The 21,256-nt window shown below is 53.4% G+C and overlaps 1 protein-coding gene across 9 annotated transcripts in view; it reads right to left on the bottom strand.

Moving 5' to 3' along the window:
- The window catches only part of Unkl (unk like zinc finger), a 38,908-nt gene that overhangs the window by 14,333 nt on the left and 3,319 nt on the right, over positions 1 to 21,256 (bottom strand). For 4 of the 9 annotated variants that reach the window (XM_078024400.1, XM_078024408.1, XM_078024403.1 and 1 more), the window contains 7 exons: positions 14,145 to 14,321; positions 13,118 to 13,251; positions 10,706 to 10,841; positions 9,286 to 9,403; positions 7,967 to 8,051; positions 6,975 to 7,060; positions 5,359 to 5,469 (listed from right to left, as the gene is read on the bottom strand). In XM_078024400.1, coding sequence (XP_077880526.1) covers positions 5,359 to 5,469; positions 6,975 to 7,060; positions 7,967 to 8,051; positions 9,286 to 9,403; positions 10,706 to 10,841; positions 13,118 to 13,251; positions 14,145 to 14,321 — 847 coding nt within the window. Of the gene's footprint in view, positions 1 to 5,358; positions 5,470 to 6,974; positions 7,061 to 7,966; positions 8,052 to 9,285; positions 9,404 to 10,705; positions 10,842 to 13,117; positions 13,252 to 14,144; positions 14,322 to 19,986; positions 20,173 to 21,256 lie in introns of all 9 variants that reach the window. The other 5 variants (XM_078024405.1, XM_078024406.1, XM_078024407.1 and 2 more) reach the window with 4 other exon arrangements.

Raw genomic sequence — 21,256 nt, forward strand, 5'->3', positions numbered from 1 at the left:
CGCAAGACAAGACGCCATGATGAGGACCAAGCAGAGTGCAAGGCTGTGTCCACCACAGTGGCCACAGACCCCGGCCACGTCAGGGCCAGTCACACTGACCCTCTGCAGTTAGAACCCAATGCAGCCTGGACTTTGCTTCAAAATAGCAGGAAAAGTTACCAGGTGGTGGTGCAACAGCTCAGATCACAGGGGGTTTCATTAGCTAAGACAAGCCTGCTAGGTGCAGTGGCCAGCTGTAACCCCAGTGACTTGGGAAGCTGAGGCAGGAGAATCACAAATTCAAGGCCAGCCTCAGCAACTTAGCGGGACCTGGTCTCGAAATTATAAAATAACAATAATAATAAAGGGCTGGGGATGTGGCTTCGTGGTTATGCACAACTGGGTTCAATCCCTCGTTATGTAAGAAAGAGAGAAAAGTAAAAGAAAAACCACAAGGGCTGGGGATAGCTGCACGGTAGAACACTTGCCCCACTTGAGGGACCCAAGAGGCCCATGTTGCTGAGCCTGCTGGGAGCAGGGAAGCACCTGTTGACTCCAAGCCCTGAGAGATGCCAGGAGACCGCCCCACCCACAAGAACACCCACACCTGTCCTCTTCCCAGAGCAGCAGTGTCAAGGGCAGGGTCCCCTCAACGGGACTCAACAGCAGGCTGGGGCCAGAAAGTAGCTGCCAAGGGATCCCTCCTCCTCACATGGGCTTTATCTGCTGGTTTTTTGTTTGTTTGTTTTTTGTGGTGTAATACACACAGTGCAAGATCTGCCACCCTGACTGTTCCACATGCACCCTGTGATGGTGTCACTGCACTGCTGAGCACCCTGCACACCCCTGCCCAGCTGCAGCTCGCCCCCGAAACCCTGACTGGGGTGCCCATCGCCCACCTCCCCTCTTCTTCCTGCCCCCAGGCACAGCTGCCCACAGACCTCAGGTTCCAAGGCTGACTTATTTCACTCAGCATGATATCCTTCTGAGACTGAGGTGTCTACCCAAATTCCCTGGGGACACCCCCAAGGCAACTACTAGCCTGTGAAGAGTAGCTAGGTGAGATGAGGGTATGGGACGCCCCTGCACAACTGTCCTGATGAGAGAGGCAGGGCCTCAGGACGCACACACAATGGAGACGGGATCTTGGACTTCAGAGCAGTAAGAAAATTAACATCTGTCATCTAAAGCAACCTGTGTGGGCTGGGGATGTGGCTCAAGTGGTAGCGCGCTCGCCTGGCATGCATGCGGCCCGGATTCGATCCTCAGCATCACATACATACAAAGATGTTGTGTCCACCGATAACTAAAAAATAAATATTAAAAATTCTCTCTCTCTCTCTAAAAAAAAAAAAGATTTTCTCTTAAAATAAACATAAAAAAAAATAAAGCAACCCATATTTTGTTATGACAGGCCAAGCTAATTCCGTCTCTCAACTTCATCCATATTTCCTTCCTTTTGAAGGCTGAATAATATTCCACTGTATGGACAGACCACATTTTACTCATCCACCAGCAGGTGCTGGAGTCATCTCCACATCTTGGTACAGGTGTGGACAGTGCTGCTGTGGACGTGGGTGTGGATGCCATGCCAGCCCTGCTCTTGCTCTTCTGGGTGCATGCTCATGGGGAACTGCAGCTCGTGCATCTCCACCTTTAATATCTGAGGACCCTGTGCCATTTCCCATTGGCTGCACCATCACACACCCCCAGTCCCCCCTAGTCCATGACCCCACGAGGCTGAGCACCTTGCCACATGCTTCCAGGCCAGTGTCTTTCCTGGGGAAACATCTGCTCAGGTCCTTGGCTGACATGTTACTCAGGCTGTTGTTTCTGTTGCTGTGAAGCTGCTTCCTGTGGCCCTCATCCAGTCCACACCTGGGGTTGTGCCCTGCCCCTGGGGTTGCTTTCTGGTGGACAGTCCTTTTGTGCACAAAAGCTCTTCCACTCTGATGACACCTACACCACTCTGTGCTCACTGGTGCTTCTGGGGTCACATCTGAGGAGCCACTCTTAACCCCAGGGTTGGAAGCTTCTCCATTCACTTCTGGGTCCTGTCGGGCTACGGAGGAGCAATGCCCACCAGGGCTGAGCTGGGTGGTGACTTGAGGTGACTCTCTGAAGAGCCTGCATGTTAGCTAGGAAACGAGTCTGTGAGGAGCTTAGGGTTGCAAGCCTGACGAGTGTGCTGCCTCCCAGGGCTGCGGAGACGGCGTGCAGGCTCAGCCCCCACCACAGAGATGCAGACCCCACAGCCTCTGGGATACGAATCTGAGTCCCCAAGTGGGTCCTGGCACATCACTGGCAGTATCTCAGAAGCCTGCATGGAATGTCAGCAGAGGCCCTGTGGATGCAGCTGCTGGGTGGTCACACCTCGACTCCACAGTGACACCAGGTCATTGTGCTCTGTTCATCCTGCATGCCAGCATGGCCACAGTACAGGCCCATGGACAAGGGGTTTTTGAGGCTGCAGGTGGTACTGCCCAGGCAAGGAGGTGTCAGGAAGGGGGATGGCAACTGGGGAGTGGGCTGGACAAAGAGCTCCCCTGATCCCTACCCAAACAAATGGCTGAGGCCCAGAAACTGATGGGGGCAGGGACATCAGGACCTGCATGAAACACAGAGGAGACAGGGGTCACAGGGAGGAAAACGCCTTCCTGGCCGTGGCAGGGCCAGTGTGGACAGGCGTCCAGGGAGCCACAGTCCATGCTGTGCACCTGAGAGTCTCAGAGGCTGACCTAGGGGCCATTGACACTCCAGCCTTTCTGTGACCAGAGGCCCCACAACAGCTTGGAGACTGTCATGCTGGCCTGAGGCCCCTGGGGGAACCCCCTCCTGTCTGGCAGCTCTGAGCAGGCACAGAGTGGGACTCTGGGTGCAGGTGAGAGATGGCACAGGGGCACCCATGCCACACAGCTGTCCAGGCCAGGCCGCTGGGCCCGAACAAGCAGGAAGAGCCGCTGGGCCCTGCCCACTTCCGACGACACAGCCCAGAGAGCGGCAGCTGGACTCAGAGCAGTGACCTTGAGGGTCTTCCTGCCCAAGCCTGGGGCTGGTGTGAGAGCTGGCCCCAGCCCGGCTCCCCCAGGACCTAAGATAGAGGAGTGTGGGCTTGTTGACTGCATTTACTGGCAACATTTCACATTTCAGATTCTTAATGTCGTGTTGATTTTACTCTGCTTTTTAAAAAATCACAATTTAACTAAATTAAGTCGTATTTTACTTTCAACTGTCCTGCTGATTTTTTTAAATGTGGTTCAGAGCTTCCCTTTAGCTAGTAAGTAATGAAGCACAGGAGACCTCAGAGATCCAACACTGTGCTGAGCTCCAGATGCCGCTATGAAGCAAAGTCCCAGAAAGGCCCCAAGTCACGGCAAAGTCACAGGAAATTTTGTTTCCCCAGCGCACACAGAGTTATGTTTATGCTGTACTGGAGTCCACTGAATATATGATGGACATATAAAAAACACCATGGTTGGGGGCTGTGGCTGTGGCTCAGTGGTAGAGTGCTCACCTGGCATGCTGAAGCCCCTGGGTTCAAACCTCAGCACCACATAAAAATAAATAAATTAAATAAAGGTATTCTGTCCATCTATAACTAAAACATATACATTAAAAAAAAAAAACCACTATAGCCGGGCACAGTGGCACATGCCTGTCATCCCAGCAACCTGGAAGGGCTGAGGCTGGAGAATTGTGAGTTCAAGGCTAGCCTCAGTGATTTATTGAGATACTGTCTCAGAGTAAGAAATAAAAAGGGCTGGGGATGTGGTTCCCGGTTAAGTACCCTAGGTTCAACCCTGAGAGCAAAAACAACAACAACAACAAAAAAAAAAAAACCCAACCAACAAATGAATCAAGGTATTTACTTTCATTCAAAAAAATATCCAAAGAGGAAAAAGGAATAGAAAGGTGGGGGGTGAATCTCATGAAAATCAAAGGGAGATCAGCAGAGGAAAGGGACCAAGAGGTGGAGGGAGGAGGGAGGGTGAGTGCTGGGGGGGTGGTACTGCCAAACTGTTACATTGTGTCCCAGGTGCATGTAGGAACATGCAACAACAAATCCCAGCAGTATACTCAGAACCTGCGCAAGAGGGCTGGAGGGGTGGGGGCGGGCGCAGAGACCCATGCCTGCCAGCCAGGTCCTCCAGGCCGAGGCAGAGGATCACGAGTCCCAGGCCAGCCTGGTCTAGCAAGACCATCTCAAAATAAAAGTGCCGGGATGTGGTTCAGTGCTAAAGCACCCAACTTCAACTCTCAGTATCCCCAAGAAAAAGAAAAATACCTGATGGCTAAAAAATGCTCGCGGTCCATCTGAGCTGTGGGAAGAGGGTGCCGGCCAGCCACGGCACAGGGGTGCAGGCAGCGGGCCAGCGTGCACCTCCCACGGCTGCTCCAGAGGGCATCAGGGCCAAGGAGGAAGACATGCCTCGCTGAGGACCAAGCCAAGGCACACAGGCAGGAAAGGGAGCGGCCACCAGCTGCCCTGGGCCACAAAGAACTCGGAGGCCAGGCTACCCTAGAACCCCCGCACAGCGCCCACTGCTATCTCACAGTAAAGGAGACCACGTCCCTGAGTCCTCAGGAGGTGGTGTCAGGAAACGTCCCTTCAGCACAAGCAACTGGGTCTGAACCAACGTCAGCTGTGCAGGAGAGGCCTGGGGCTGAGGACACCAAGGCCCGCCACAGCCTCCTGAGGAGGGCGAGAGGAACTTCAGGAGGCACACTGACAGGTGCCCCAAGCGGAAAAGTCCCTAGGAGGGGCCCAGGTCTGCTCCCAGGGACCAAGCCAGGCCTATATGAGGGCAGAGTGTGGCTGAATGGCGAACCCCAGCTCCATACTCAGGAGTCCTAGCTCCCAGGAATCTGGACGTGACCTGCTAACAGGGTCATTATTAGGGTAAGGTGAAGCCATATGGGGGTCCCTAGTCCTCATGCATTGGGGTTCTAATGAGAGAGGATCAGGACACAGGCACACACAGAGGGTCAAGTGCGCGAGGACATGGACAGTGTCCCCAAGCCCAGGAAGAGGGCTCAGCAGGAAGCAGCCAGCCCGTGCCTTGCCCTCGGACTCAAGCCTCCAGCCTTCAGCTTCCAGGACTGAGAGTCCTAAAGTTCTGTAGCATGGGCTGCCCCATCTGTGGTGCTCTGTCACTTTGTCACATGCTGCAGCTGACTGACACCAAGGGGCCCTGATGGCACCTGATTCCCCCAACAGAAAATGTCAGGGGGTTTGGTGGTGGTGTTTTCAAGGTACCATACAAATGTTTTTAAACAGCAAATCAAAGGCCACATAGAGAAAGGTAAGAAGAAAATTCTAGAACAGACATTAACCAGTGAGCAAACACCCTGACTGCCGCGTGCACCCTCAGGCTGTACCTGCTTGCTGTCGGGCTCCCCGGCTTTCTGGCTGCCTTCAGTAAGCAGGTCTCTGCGCTTTGGCTGTAACAGAAAAGCCCTGGTGTGGGAAAGGCAGGGAGGGAGCAGGGACTGAAACAGACACAGACGTAAGATTCACTGGGGGTTTGAAAATGCCAGCTCTCAAAGCCTGGTGGGGCAAAAAGGCTCTCTGGAACCCCAGGGACTCCAAGGGCAAGGCCACAGAGCTGTGCCGTAAAGGGCCGAGTTTACAGCCCCAAATGAAGAACAGGGGCTGGGGGGTGGAGCTCAGGGATACGGCGCCCCTCGGTTCCATTCCCTGCACTGGTGGTAGAAGGAGAAAGATGCTGTGGTGCTGGACCCCAAGACCTTTGGGGTCTGCCTGGGGCAAGGGGTGCTGGGTCTGACCCTACACAGGAGGGTAGGTGTTGACCACGATCAGCCCAGCTATGCTTCCGGAGGGCACCTGCGGTGGGCATTTGAGGCAGCCCTGCAGAGGCCTGCCATGGCCACTGTCTCTGGGGGGAGGGCTTCACAGCACCATGATGTAGCTAAAGTAAGGCCATATAGGGGTGCTGGTAGCAGCCCAGGCCCCAAAGCACAGACCATGCAGGGGACACTGACTTCCAACCCTCCTTGCAGGTGGAGATCCCTGCTGCCCAAGATGGGTGCTTACACTCCAGGGGGGGGCCTCAGGTCCTCCCTCAATGTGGGTGACCTGTAGACCCCAGTGCAGGAGGAGGTAATAAAGGCCATGATGGAAGGTGACCCCCAAGCTCACCCACAGACCCCTCTGCAGCTCAGCTCAGGGGGAAGTCGTAGTACCTGCGGGGTAGACATCGCTAGGATGGGGTGTGGCGCAGGGTTTACAGAGGATTGGGCACCCAGGGTCCACCCACATTCCACACTCTGGAGAGCCGGCCACTCATGTGTGCCAAGCAGAGCAGCGTAACTGAGCGAGCTGGGGGGTTCCCACATCCCAGCAGGTCTCGGAAGCCAGCGGCAGGTTTTGCTCTATTTTTTTTTAATGCAATGCTGGGGACGGAACCCAGGCCCTCCACGGGCTAGGCCAGCCTCTATCTGAGCTGTACCCGGCTCATCTTCACTGTTTTTTTTCTTGGTGCTAAGAACTGAACCAAGAGCTTCATGCAAGCTAGGCAAGAGCCCTACTGCTGAGCCACTCCCAGGCCTTTCTGCTCTATTTATGAGACTGGATTTTAATCCTGTACTGACTGTAGGTGGCCACCACGGGGTCTGTCCTCCACTGACTGCAGCGGTTTCTCTCTAGGTAGAAGAGCCCCTTCATACAACACCCAGGACACTGAGGTGATGGGGGCGAGATGCCACCCCAGACCACACAGTTTGCTAAAGATCTGCCCCCACCCAGGCTCCTGATGGCACCCATGGGGCTACGCAGAGACCAGAGAGGGTGGGCCTGCTAAGGATGGCCACAGCCAGGCGGCTTGCCCTGCCAGCCCAGGCGAGCGTGTGGGCAGGAGAAGCCACCAACTCCCTGGGCTTTCAGCCACATGGCCCAGATACCACGTCCATCTCTATCCCCAACAGTTCAATTGCACCCAACGACATGAGGCCTTCTCCCAGTGCCGTCCACTTACATTTCCAGGCTGGCCGCTGTGGGCCAAGGTGCTGTGGGTGGAGTTGAGATCGCGGCAGCCCCAGCCGCTTGCGGTCCCAAGGGTCTCTGCCAAGAAAGAGGAGCAGCGGGCACTGAGGAGCTGCTGGCTGCATACTCCACACACATGGGGTGATGGGCTCCGGTGACGTAAGGCTGAATGCACACTGGTCAGTAGCAACCATCCTCCTACAGGATGGACAGCAAGACAGCAACAGGCCCTGCCCTTGGGCCTCAGGCCTTTAAGGATGCTAACACCAAAGGAACAGGTGGGAACATGGGTGGAAGGGGCTCAGTGGCAGGTGCCTGGGTTGAGCCCAGAAACGTAGAGACACAGACACAACTGGGCTCCTGCACAGCGTTGCAGCCCCACTTTATGCCAGTCACCTTAAGTGTCACTAAATCTTTAGAAAAACTAAACCAGGCGAGCTGGAGATGTAGCTCTGTGACAGAGCACTTGCCTAGCATTCTGGAGGCCTGCGTTCAACCCCGAGAACCGCAGAAAACAACACACAAGTGCGAACAGGAAGAGCTGCCAAGCTCAGGGTCTACTGAGGTTGGGGTGGACAGATACCCTCTCCACAAGGACACAGCCACTGAGCCCCAGCAGCACGGTAGGCTCAGGGCAAGGTGCAGGGGAGTGGTGAACAGCAGTGCGTGGTAGAAGGACCTGGCTCCCCAGGAGGCAGCTGGGGGCCCAGCAGGCCTGGAGACGGGGAACCTCCTGGGCTTCTCATAGTGCCCACCAGCAGCAGTGCAGAAGACAGGGTGCTGGGCTCACACAGTGCTGACTGGCTTCCACCCTGGGAACCTGAGTGGGCGCCTCCACATGCCCCCAGCCCCAGACCCAGCGCTGAGCCCCGCTTTGCTTCTGCAGGCCTCGAGCTTGCTCTGGAAGGCCTGAAACTCCAGCAAGGCCCCGGGAGCCTTGGCACGTGCGTGTGCAGCCCCAGCTGTCCTCAGCTCTGTACTCACTGTCAACGTGTGCAAAAGCGCAGAAAGGACCCCTTGGGCAATAGCCGGTCTGGCGCATGTCATTGCATTTGGTAGATTTGTAGATCTAGAAAACAAAGCATTGAGGCTGGACTAGATCTGGGCTTCCGTGACACCTGAGCTGACACCATCACGGCACAAAGGGGACTCCAGATCACACCACGACGACGCCCAGGGCAGGTGTGGATGCCCGGCTATGTTTTAGACCTGGAATTTCCCCAAGGCCACATGTTAGAAGGTGTGGTCCCCAGAGAGGTGCTGCTGGCAGGAGGTAGAACCTGGGATGGGGTCTGGTGGGAGGTCCTCAGCTCCCCCCACTCGGCACTTGGCCTCTGGGTGAGTGGTTTTGCTTGGCCATGGCTCCTGTTGGCATGCTGCCCACTACTGGGCCCCGATTAGGCTACATCTCCAAAGCTGACAGAATAAACCTTTCCTCTCTAGTGACAGAAGCTGACATCCTTGGTCCTGAAGCCCCTCCTCCTTGCGAGCTTTCACAGGGGTGTGTGCCTGCAAGGCCTTTCCTGTGACCCTGTCTGCTAAATCTCAGGCAGATGGCACTGCACTTGATGTGTCCTGTGAGGGACCCAAGCTCAGTTCCTGGAAGGCAGTAGGTGTTTCCACTCCTCGCTCAGCCGAGTCTCACCCTCAGGGCTGGGGGCAACACAGGGTCCTATGCTGCTGCTCAGGGAAGGAAAGGGACTGGCAATGCCCACCCATTGCCCTTTTGCTCCCCAGCCTGCCTGCACCCCCAGTTTCAGGGCCCTGAAGGGTTCTTCTTAACACAGACGCAAGTGTGCTCTGCTTGGCAACCGGGCAGCAAGGGTGAATCAGCAGGCCAGGGCCAAACACCCCTGAGGGACTCCAAAGGCCATGTCCTGCCCACTAAGGTGACCTCCACATCCCTGGGGATGGGCCGAGCTGGGTAGGTCACTCACCCAGGATTCAGGGTGCAGCCGTGGGTCTGTGGGCCCTGTGGATCTTTCTTGACTGATTTTAATTCATGTTTTTTTTTTTTAACATCTTTATTTATTTTTATGTGATGCTAAGGATCAAACCCCGTGCCTCACACGTGCAAGGCGGGCACTCTACCACTGAGCTACAGCCCCAGCCCCTTAATCCGTGTTCTTAAGAAGCATACTGTGGACCAACAGGCTCTCTGAGTCTTGGGCTCTTCCAGTGAGTCACAAACCCAAGGGTAGTCTCAGGGACCCCAGAGGCAGCCAGAGGGGAGTCGCCCCACCTTTCCCTTCCCAGGCCATGGATGACCCTAGCCAGGGGGCAGGCCCTGCCCTGGCACCTACCTCCGGGTGGAACTGCTGCTCCGTGCGGGAATGGCAATACTGGCAGCTGTCCCCACCATCGCACCGTGAGGGCTCCCCCCACTCGTCCCCATGCTTGACACTGGGGCAGGGTGTGGACCTGGAGACAAGGGCAGTCACTGGAGGACATGTCTCCTGGGCAGAGGGCAGAGTGTCCCTGCAATGCTTCTGCCCTGCTTTGGCACAGAGGAAATCAGGACAAGTACCAACCTGAAGCCAGTAAGGAGGACGGGAGCCTGTCCACTCCCCACAGAATCCCACCAAGCCAGCATGAAAGGCCCGGGAAGTTGCTGGGCCAGCTCATGCCGCTGTTCCAGAGTGGAGTCTCAGAATTTTATATATATATATATTTTTTTTTTCTAGTTGTTGATAGACCTTTATTTTATTTATTTATATGAGGTGCTGAGAATCAAACCCAGTGCCTCACACATGCTGGACAAGTGCTCTGCCATGAGCTACAACCCCAGCCCCCGAGTCTTGAGAATTTTGATCCCTCCACTTGAAAATCCTAAGCAAACAGCTAAGGTACCAGGGCCTCGCCCCCTGGAGCGCCCTCTGGTCAGCGCACCTCACTGCTACTTACTTGGACTTAATGGAAAACTCCCACCCGAGACCTTTCCTTTTTTCTTTCATGATCTCCACCCCTCCCACGAGGGGATGCAGTTTCTCAGGAGAGCAGGCGGCCAGAGCTTTGGATGGCCGCTCTGTGGCTCTATGTTCAAGTCCCTCTCTGAGCTACTGGGGAAGAGCAACGAACCATAAGCCAATCCCCTCTCTCTCCTGGGCATGCAGGGGCACTGACTATCACCAGAGGGCACTCTGCAGAAAGAGGCTGAACGTGGGCAATGGGACTGGAGGCAGGCCCAGGAAGGTTCAGCGGCCCAGACGCCCGTGGGGCCAGGGGTGGGGAAGGCACTGGGAGGGCGGCTGGAAGAAGGCAGCCTGGCCTGGAAAGACAGTAGGGCCGCCCAGTGCCCAGATCCAGGTGGGACCCGAGCTCACAGGCAGGCCAGGGCAGGGGAGCGCTAGGCCAGCCTCAAGAACCCAGCGCTCTGACTGCCAGCCCTGAGGCAGAATCCACCTCCTGGGCCTCCATCCTGCCTCCAACGAGCCCCACCTCAAGACATCTTCCTCTCCCAAGGGCTGAAGCTGCTGCAGGCACCCCCACTGCAGGCACTCCCAGAGTGGGAGCAGTGAGGAGGCAACCCACCCCCCACAGAGCAACAGGTGACAGCAGGGACAGAGAGGAGCGGCCACATGCCCCTGTACCTGCGCAGGGTGGCGAGGGGCCCAGAGACTGGGAGCAGCTGGGCTTGACACAGGATGCACGTGCACCTGAAGGGCCCCAACAGGTGCAACACGTGCAAAACAGGCCAGCGTCCCTGGGCCTGGCCTGGCTCACCTGTACTGGAACCTCCTGGGGTTCCGCCGGCGGTCCCTGCTGTTGTGGTAATGTGGGCAGGCATAACCCTGGCGGCACAGGCGTGGTGGCTTAGGGCACTGCTCAGTCTTGTAGCTGCCCAGCACAAAGTTGGTGTCTGAAACACAGACGCACAGATCCCTGGCCCCACGTGCTCACAGCAACACGAGCACAACAGCAAGGTAGCCAAGTGGCCCATGTGTCCATCCACGTGACGGAACATCACTCAGCCACAAGGAGCCAGACACCGACACCCATGCAAGGAGAATGTCCAAGGACACGGAGGGGGAGAAGCCAGCTGTGGGGCCACACTGAGACCCCATGCATAAAGGTGCACAGAACAGGGAAACGCAGAGGCAGACACATGACCGGCTGCCCCAGCTAGGGAGGGCAGGAGGGTCTGTAGCAGGCCCAGGATTCTGAGTGAGGGGAACTGTTCAAAGCGGACAGAAGTGATGGTCATGGGAATGTGCTAAGAACAACTGACGCGGGCCCTTTGAAATGCTGCTGTTAGCCCTAACACGAACCCAGCTCAGGTGCCAGCATGTGCTGGCCTGTGGGTATGGCAGCCACGGGAGGCGATCCACTCTGCGGCCGGCAGTTGGGCAGGGAGCACAGGGAAAATGTGGACTTAAAACTGATCTAAGAAATAACATGTACTTTTTTTAAAAAATGATCGAGTTTATGGCATGCAAATTTTATCTCAAAGGAAGAAAAAAAGCCAGGAGTCATTTAAAAGCAGTAAGTGCTGGGTGACGGTTTCTGGAGGCCACCTCCTCTCTCTCCTTCCTCCTGCTTAGCCTGAGTCTCTCCCGCTGGAGTCCAGCCTATCCAACAGCCATGTGGGGCCCCTCACCTCCCACCCAAGGGACTAGACTAGGTGTCCACTTGGAGTTGGAGTCAGGGTTCTGCCCACAGGGCAGCTGACAGCAGAACACAAAAGGAACCAGGCAAGCAGACCCAGGCATGGCTTCAGGCCACAGCCTGGCCCCCAGAGCTCAGTTCCAGCATCCATCTCTGACCTGGGGACAGACTTGTGCAGGAATCCCTTTGGGACACAGAGGAGGGTCTCTGGGATGCAGAGCAGGTATCCCTGCTTCCTGCCCAATATCCTCAATGTGCCCTGAGGCCACAGCCTGTCAGCACTGCCCTTGAATTAAAGAGGGAGCTGAACCCACAAAGTCCAGGGGGAGGGCAGCTACAGGGAGGAGGCAGAGTCGGGAGGGGATCAGGAAAAGCCTCCACAATACAGTTACTGATTTACCCCTGGACTCACAGCAGCGAGCCACTTGCCCCTCCAGGGAAGAAATGCGTGTAGAGGAAGAGAACCCGCACTGCAGCTCCAGAGCATCAGCCACGCACAGGAAGCTTCGGCTGCGCAAGGGGGAGGACTGTCAGAACTCAAGGAGACTCCGCTGCCAGCAGGAGCAAGGCATGCCTGTCATCCCAACTACTCAGAGGCTGAGGCAAGAGGATCACAAATTCAGGGCAGCCTCAGCTGGCCTGTGGGTATGGCGGCAAGTCCCTGTCTCAAAATAAAATAAAAATGGCTGCAAGGAGACTGAGGCTGTGGCTCAGTGGTAGAGCACTTGCCTGGCATGTCTGAGGCACTGGGTTCAATCCTCAGCACCATATAAAAATAAATAAATTAATTAAAAGTATTGTGTCCACCTACAACTAAAAAAAAAAAAAAGAAAAGAAAAGAAAAAAGGGCTGAGAGTGTAGCACCATGGTAGCATGCTCCTGGGTTCCATCTCTAGTGCCAAAATAAATGGAGGAACTTCACTACCCATATTACATGTTGGAACAGGCAGACCCTGGGAGAGAGAGGTGCAGGCTGGTGGTGCCAGGGCTGGAGGCGGCAGGCTCATGGGCATGCACCTCCAGGTGACGAGAACATCCTGGAACTAAAGGGTAGTGGCACAACACTGTGAGTGCACTAAATGCCACTTTCTTTTTTAAATTATTTTTTTGTGGCTCTGAGGATGGAAAGGGCCTCACACATGCTAGGCAAACACCCTGCCACTGAGCTGCAGCGCAGCCCTGAACTGCTCACTTTCAAATGGTGAGGTGGAGCTCCAGTCCTGCGTTCTCAATCCTTATCCTATGTGGATTCTAGGTCTGAGGCAGAGCATGAGTAAGAAGAGCCTGGGGTACAGCATCAGAAAGCAATGAAGATACCAATGTTCAAAGTGTTGTGTTAAAGACGTCAGGAGAAATTGAACAAGCTCCCACTGGCCAAAATTGGGGCAATCTGCATATTAATAAAGATAACTAATCAGACTGAAATGCATTATGAAAAATTACATATATGTATAATTCACCCTGTATGTCACCTTACAAACACAAATGAACCGAGCAGGTCCCAAGTGGAAGGCAGCAGCAAGGGCTTACCTTGCCACCGGGGGTCCTCTCCCAGGATCTTTTCAATCATGGCCTGGCTGGCCAAGACCCCGGGCTGCAGATCAGGCACGCCGTCCCCACTGCCAGGCTGACCATTCTGCAGGGCTTCCTGGGCCTGCAGCTCCCTGTAACCAACAGCACAGTGGTCACAGCTCTGCAGCATCCCAAGCCCTTTCATGGGGAGAGGAAGGCAAAGAATGCCCAGCTCCAGAATCACTGGGCTGCCACTCCATGCATTCTGCCTCTGGACCATTCAGGATGGGGTCACCACAGCCTTGGGGCTGCTCTCTCCTGGGATGACAGTAGTCCCAACCCAAATCCTAACCACACAAAGGCTGTGCTTTGTTTAGGAAGGACTTGCCAGCAACTCAGGAGGCTGAGGCAGGAGGATTGTTAGTTTGAGGCCAGCCTGGGCAACTTACCAAGACCCTGTCTCACAATACAAAACAAGGGCTGGGGTTGTGCCTCAGTGATAGAGCACTTGTCTAGCAATGTTCGAGGCCCTGGGTTTGATTCTCTTTTTTAAAAAATTTTTATTTATTTATTCATTTTAGATATTGATGGACCTTGATTTTTTTATTTATATATGGTGCTGAGAATCGAACCCAGTGCCTCACACATTCGAGGCAAGCGCTTTACCACTGAGCCACAACCCCAGCCCCTGGGTTTGATTCTCAATACCACATATAAATAAATAAAGATCCACTGACAACTAAAAAAAAAAAAATTTTTTTTAAATAAAAAAACAAAATGGGCTGGAGATGCAGCTCAGAGCATTCCTGGGTTCAATCCCTAGTACCAAAGGGATTGCTAACAAAGGGAGGACTGGCTTTCCTGCAGCAGCCCACACACAAGTGTGAGTTTACCACCTGTCTGCTGAGCACCATGGGATACAGAGGGAAACACCAAGTCTGAAGAGAAGAGCAATTTTCTCATGAGAAATAAACTGGGCTTCAGAAAGAGAGGCTTTGGGCCAGTGATGCTGGAAGCAACAGGAAGGTGAGCTGGTCTCACTCACCTGATGTCACACACGGGCGGCCGCAGGTCCAGGGGGCCATGTGCAAAAGCACAATGCAACCCGTTTTTCACACAGTGGCCGCGCGCGTCCGTCTCGTGGATACATGTGCCCGTCTTGTAGTAGCGCAGGTGGTACTTGCGTTCTGTGTCCCCCGTTGTTCTGTGCAGGTAAGGACACCTGGAAGCAGAGGGGCAAGCGCTCCGTGTGGCTCCTGTGGGCTGGATACAACCTGAGCCTCGCTGCCACCTTGTTCAACACCTGGGAGCAGCTGACTCCATTCTCCTCCAGGCAGACATCTGGTCTGACTGCAAGGAGCTGTGTTCTGGAATGAGCACCTGCTTTCCTATTTTGGGATCCTTCCCTTCAGCACTCCCTTGTGGCAAAACCCTCGGTTATGCACAGAAGAGCAAGTTGAATTTCCATGAAAAGCATCCTTCTTAGTTTGTTTTTTTTTTGTTTGTTTATTTTTGTACTGGGGATTGAACTCAGGGACACTCGACCACTGAACCACATCCTCAGCCTTATTTTGTATTTTCTTTAGAGATAGGGTCTCACTGAGTTGCTTACCGCCTCGCCATTGCTGAGGCTGATTCTGAACTCTCTATCCTTCTGCCTCAGCCTCCCGAGCTGATGGGATGACAGGCGTGTGCCACCACGCCCGGCTCCTTCTTAGCTTTTAGATGAATTCTTTACACTTGAGTTTGCACCTTGCACTCAGGTCATGTCATTTCCCTGACCAGTCATACTGAGAATGGTGGTGGCCTGTGTCCCAGCTCCTGTGCTTTTGGGACTCCAAGATGGAGAGAGGAAAGGGGCCTAGGGAGAAACACAGGGCCCAGCACATGGCAGGGAAGAGGCTCCATGGGAGCCAGGCTGGGAGGGAAGCAGGGGAGTGCAGATGGGGTGATGCCATACATCCCTCATGGCCACACAGCAGGTCTGGGACTACATGCACCAGGCAGCTCCTGCAGCAGGACAGGGTGTGGGAATGGGGTTCACACTGAAGGGGTGGAGCAGGAGCAGAGATGATCTGGAAGGTTCCAGCATTTGTGACGCACAGGGGCTTTGGGCACCTCCAGGTTGGTCCCACCAGAACAGCTTTGCAAACAGGAGAGGAGAGGGAACATGCGAAGGACTTGCTTCCCTCCCAGCTTGGCTCCCGCGGGGCCTTCCCTGACATGACTAGGCCCTGTGCTTCTCCCCAGTGTTCTGAGGAGCAAGCAGAGAAAGCAGGGGTCCTTATCACAAGCACCCAAATTTAAGGACAAGGATTTTCACCTCTCACTATTGTCCATGTCTACCTTGCCAGGGACAGAGCTGCAGGCCTGAGTGTGGCTGGGGACACCTGGTCTAACCCTCTATGCTACAGGATGAGAAATGGCAGCTTGGCATTCGTGTGTTACTGCAGGCCCGAGGTGGGGGGCGGCCAGCCCTGCTGTGCCTATGGCAGCAGGCCAGGCACAGCATCAGCCTGCGGTGTAAGCTGGCACCACACCAGCCATACCCCTTCCTGGTTCTCATAGGTCACTGCTCAGGGCACTGTTTCTGCACCACACCATTGCTACGGCAACCACAGCACTGGCTGAGGCCTCTCCTCCCCAGCACAGAGGGGCTCCCACTACCTGGCACTACCCTCTGCTGGGCCAGCACCTCTCTTCCTTGCACCACTTCAAAGCTTGAGCTGACCTTAAGGGTTGTTTTGTGTTCTTTTGGTTTTGGTACTGGAGATTAAACCCAGGAGTGCTCCACCTCTGAACTACATATTGAAACAAGGTGCTGCTGAATTGCCAAGGCTGGCCTCAAATTTGAGTCCTCCTGCCTCAACCTCCCAAGTTGCTGGGATATAGGCCTATGCTACTTTGCCTAACTTGACCTTAAGCTTATTTATTTATTTATTTTAAGTGGTTTTACTTATTTATTTTTGTGGTGCTGGGGACTGAACCCAGGTCCTTGTGTATATGAGGCAAGCATTCTACCAACTGAGCTGTATCCCCATCTGACCTTTAATGTAAAGAAAATACCTTGGCCCCAGGGATATCTAAGAAGCAAGAAGGGAGTTGGGACTGAGGGGGCTGGGGCTGAGGCGGCTTAGTGGCAGTGCACTTGCCTAGCATGTGTGAGGCATTGGGTTCGATCCTCAGCACCACATAAATAATAAAGGTCCACTGACACCTAAAAAATATTAAAAAACAACAACAACAACAACAAAATGGCAGAGTGGCCCCCTGCTCCCTGGACAACCAGGGAGGAGAAGGAAGGAGCCCCTGGTGTCCTGGTGACAGATGTGATCTGAATCCCACTCAAAACTGACCAGACTGTGGTTAAAACAGCTGCTGATGTCATGGCACTGTGGTGCCACCAGACATAGCTCAGCCACCATGCTCTGGACCATGATCCAGCTCAGGAGGAACAGGGACTCCAGCCAAGTCTCCAGGAGCACAGCAAACAGCCCACTTCCTTCAAAACACTCTCATCTAGAACAAGGGTGGGCTCCCGGACCCACCCAGCGAGTCTGATCAAGCACAGGGAGGCTTCAGCTCAAGCCAGTGTGCGCCACACTCCCCAGAGGGCCGGCCAATCAGAACTTCCCAGGAACTGCGCTTGAGAGCCACGGGGCTTTGAGGGACCCGGTGAAGTACTGTGCCCCAGTCTTTAGGAACACAAGCACAGCTGGCAGCTAAAACACAGCACAGCAACACCAAGGGGCAGTGGCAAGAAAAGCAAAGGCACAGAGAGGAGGAGGAATGGCCTCCCAGCAGCTGCCGAAGGCAAACCTTGGGAGAGCTGGGGCATCTCAGACCTGCCCTTCCTCTCGAATGCTGGCAACAGGGTCCTGGGATAAGCGCTTGCCCCACACTCCCCCAGCCTCCGGCTTCCAGGGGCTGCTCTTCTCAGTGGGTCAGGGACCTCTCACCAGCCACAGCCCTGCAGCAAGCCCACCTTTGCCCCAGATCCCACAGATCTGATTAGGGAAGGAGGTTCCCCCCGACCCCTCACATTTTTGTGTGGGTTCTTTGGACCTAGGAACCCAATTAAAATAAGAGCCAATTAACCAGAGAAAAGCATATGATTTTTATTAATGTGTACCCGGGATCTTCACAGGAGAGGCTAGTCTGAAAAAATTGCCAGAACACATGCTTCTGCATTTTTCAGACAGAAAATGCATGCATGGAGGAAAGAGAGCACAAATGGGTTCCTGGATGGGGTGGGAAAACTCTAGGGATGCTACTGAGGGACACAGGGTGTGGAAGCTCCTGGAAGGTGGGGGCTACTTTGAGCGTGTTTATTCAGAACCATAGAAGCAGGACCCTGACCTTTGGTCTCCAGTGCTCAAGGCAGTTTTCTGGCTTTGGCATGAGAAGGACACCCCTTACCAGCATGTCTTTATGGTAGTGCAGGTAGGAAAGACAGTCCTAACAGTCTTTTCTGGTCACTGTGGCTCAAAAGACTTTAGCTCCAATCAACCAACCTAACATCAACTGGGCATGTCCTGAGATGGCACCACCTTACCTCCCCAGCACCCTCTCCGCACCTGCCATGCTGAGCCCCAGCTTCCTCCAGCTCTGCTCCACCCAGGGTGGGAGGAACTGGAGAACTGTCACTCAGAGGCTCCACACTTCAGCCTCAGGAGCTTTATTACAGATCCCAGCTAAGGTGGCTCCTTGTAATTCCCTTAAGCCAAAGGACTGTGTTTCTTCTCTTAAACATTACATTTATGATTGGGCCTGTCCTTGGCTTCCTCATTTACACAACCATTGCTCATAGACACCTGAAGGGCACGCAGCTCTCATCTAAGCCTTAGGTCCTGTGACTTGTCACATGAAACACAAAAAGGTCTCTCCATAGAAACACTAGGTGCAAGACAAGTATGGTACGAGCCCCAATAGTAGGTCTTTCTTAAAAACTCAGAAAGTAGCAAGGACCTCTCACCAGTTCCTGTAAAATTACACGTGTGAATTCCAGTCTACTCAGAGCCAAGGCTCACCTAGACAAGGCACCCCTGTTCCAGATCCCCAAATGTCAAACCAGGGTAGCCCGGGGAGGGCTACACTGCAGGGCGAGTGAGAAGAGGAGGCTACTCCACTGCAGGAGCCCCCAAACAGGAGGCAGACCTGTGTGCCAACAGCAAAAGTTGAGCCCCACTGGTTGGTTGAGCCTAATTTTTATTGAAAAACTGAAGGTGCTCTAGTGGTCCACACCCCTAGGACAATGGCAAGAGAAAAGTTAACAAAAGGAAGAGGGTTACTTTGTACCTTGCAATAGCTGGGGACTATCTGAGTTTTTTCAAACTACAATGGATCTCTGGAGGAGCCCCTCAGTTCCTTTGCTAATTATATAGATCAGAACCAAAAATTATTCAAAAGCAAAAAACAAAGCTGGGACTGTGGCTCAGTGGCAGAGCACTTGCCTAGCATGCTTGAGGCACTGGGTTCGATCCTCAGCACCACATAAACATAAACAAATAAAACAAAGGCATTCAGTCCATCTACAATTTCAAAAAAAAATTAAATAGATAAAAAAGCAAAAAGCAAAAAAAAAAGCCAGGAATAGTAGCACTGCCCTTTAATATCAATGAGTTGGAAGGCTGAAGCAGGAAAATGGCAAGTTCCATGAAGCCAGTGGTGGCAACTTGGTGAGACCCTGTGTTAAAAAATAAAAAGGACTGGGGATTACTGTGGCACACACCTGTAATCCCAGCACCTGGAGAGGCTGAGACAGGAGGATCATGAGTTCAAAGCCAGCCTCAGCAACTTTGCAAGGCACTTTCAACTCAGCGAGAAGCTGTCTCTAATAAAGTATTTTAAAAGAGCAAGGGATATGGCTAAGTGGTAGAGAGCTTGCCTAGCATGCACGAGGCACTGGGTTCTATCCCAGCGCTACATACAAGAACTAAATAAACAAAATAAAGGTATTGTGTCCATATACAAGTAAAAATATAAAAAAAAGAGACTAGGGATGTGGCTCAGTGGTAGAATGTAGTTCAATCTTCAGTATGGTAAAAAATAAAAAATGCACCCGCCATTCACCGAAGCGTGCCCACGTGTTCTCGTGCAGGTAGGAGGTGCCAACCACCGTGGGCTCCAGTGTGAAAACCCGCGTGCGGAGTAGAAGCAGCTCGGGACTGGGGGCCAGGCGCTTGGGCCAAGGCCCTTTCTCAGAAAGCAGCTCGCTGGCTGTAGCTGTGGCCAGACCCCAGAAACTTCCGCAAAAGAGGCGTTTTCCTTATAGTCCGCGCAACACCTGTACAAGGGGGCGCGCGGTGGGAACGCAGACCCCTCGCCAGAACTCGCACCCCACGGTTCCCGGCCCCACAGCCCACGCGGTCCTCGCGCCACTGGGAGGCTGGTTCCCACGGGGGTGGGGCGTCAGTACACGTGACCCGGGACGGCCAACCACGGCCCGCGCAGGGAAAGGGGCGTGTCCACCAGAACAAAGGAGACATAGACCTTTCAGAGGAGCTGCAGGGTCAAAAGCAGGCTGATGCTGGGGTGGTGACTGTGGGAGAGCCCAAGGGTGGCCCCTATGAAGAGGGTCGTGAGAAGAGAGGCGACAATAAGGGAGTGACTGGTGACAGCAGGAGTGACGGAAGTGGGTGCCCACGAGAGGTATGTGGAAGGACACTCCAGGCACCATGGAGGGATGACAGGGAGGAGTAAAAGAGGGTGACCACTGAGAAAAGGGGGTGATGGTGGAGGTGATGGTGGGAGTGCCAAAAGAGGAGGGATAACTGAGAAGTGACAGCAGAACTGCCAATCAAGTGACAGCTGGAGTGCCAGCCCTCCTGGGGTTCCCATCCCTCTCTTGCCCCAAGGTGTGCTCAGACAGTGTCAAGAACACTTACTTTGCCTGACACGAGCTGAGGGATCTTTGCTTTTTGATGCATATTCATGTTTTTAAAATAATAGGTTGGGTGGGGCACAGTGTCCGAGCACTTGTAATCCCAGCGACTCAAGAGGCAGGATGATCAAAAGTTCGAGGCCAGCCTCAGCAACCTAGCAGGACCCTCGGCAACTTGGCAAGATCCTGTCTCAAAATAAAAAATGAGAAACAGCTGGGGATGTAGTTCAGTGGTAAAGTGCCCCTGAGTTCAGTCCCCAATACTGAAAAAAGTTATAGGTTAGTAATACATATGCCCAAGATAGAAATTTCAAGAACTAATGATCTGAAATAAAAGAAAAGCCCCACCCTTTCTCTGAAAGATACTATCTATTTACAATTTCCATGGCAACCTTGTGAAACCAGAATATGTAATTCAGTGAGATAAACTGTCTATTCCATGTGTGCAGGGATGAGAAAGTCCCTCTGCTGTGGATGGAGCAGTAATTACTAAGGAGAGAGTCCCAGGGGAGGCAGCCTGTCAAACACTCTGGAAGGGATAAAGCAAGTCATTTCATGTACTCAACAAAAATTAGAAACAAAACCTTTAATAAAACATACAGAATGCATCCAACACATCAAACCAGCATCCTAGTCCCACTTCTGTGTCTCAGTGATAAACTTCAAGCCATTTCAGTTGAATATTGATGCATCTGCAATAAGTGCATGTCATCAAATTACTCTTTGAGCACAGCTAATGTTGACAACTTCTTGATAGGTGTCCACTGTAGCACTGTTCATTCCAGTAAGAACTAGACACCACCCAAATGCCCAGAAAAAGACTGAATTAACACTAAGATCTGGAAACCAAAACTGCTGGTAAAAGGGCACTCTGGGATGGGGATGTAACTCAGTAATACAGTACCTGCCTAGTGTGCACAAGTACCTCAGTAGCGCACACATACCACACATACATATACACACAAAGGGGGAGTTTTTTACATTAAAATCATCACCAGGAAATAAAACCAAGGAGTTCCCATGCCTGATTTTTGGATGGAGTCAGACAAGCCAGGTACTGACCTGGTCTTTGCACTCCAGTAGATACCAACTCCAGGCTCAGGCACTAGTGCCCCAAGGAGACCAGGAGAACTGGGCAATTAGAAACTGAGCCTAGGCCTTAGACAGAAAGTCACCTATTTTCTAAAGGCATATTTGCAGGAAGCAGCTGCTCAAAAAACAATTAAATAAAACAGTTCTAGAAGAACACCATCTAAACTAGGTGAGCCAGATAC

The sequence above is a fragment of the Ictidomys tridecemlineatus genome, chromosome 10 (genome assembly GCF_052094955.1).
Source record: "Ictidomys tridecemlineatus isolate mIctTri1 chromosome 10, mIctTri1.hap1, whole genome shotgun sequence".
In the NCBI taxonomy this organism is placed as follows: domain Eukaryota; kingdom Metazoa; phylum Chordata; class Mammalia; order Rodentia; family Sciuridae; genus Ictidomys; species Ictidomys tridecemlineatus.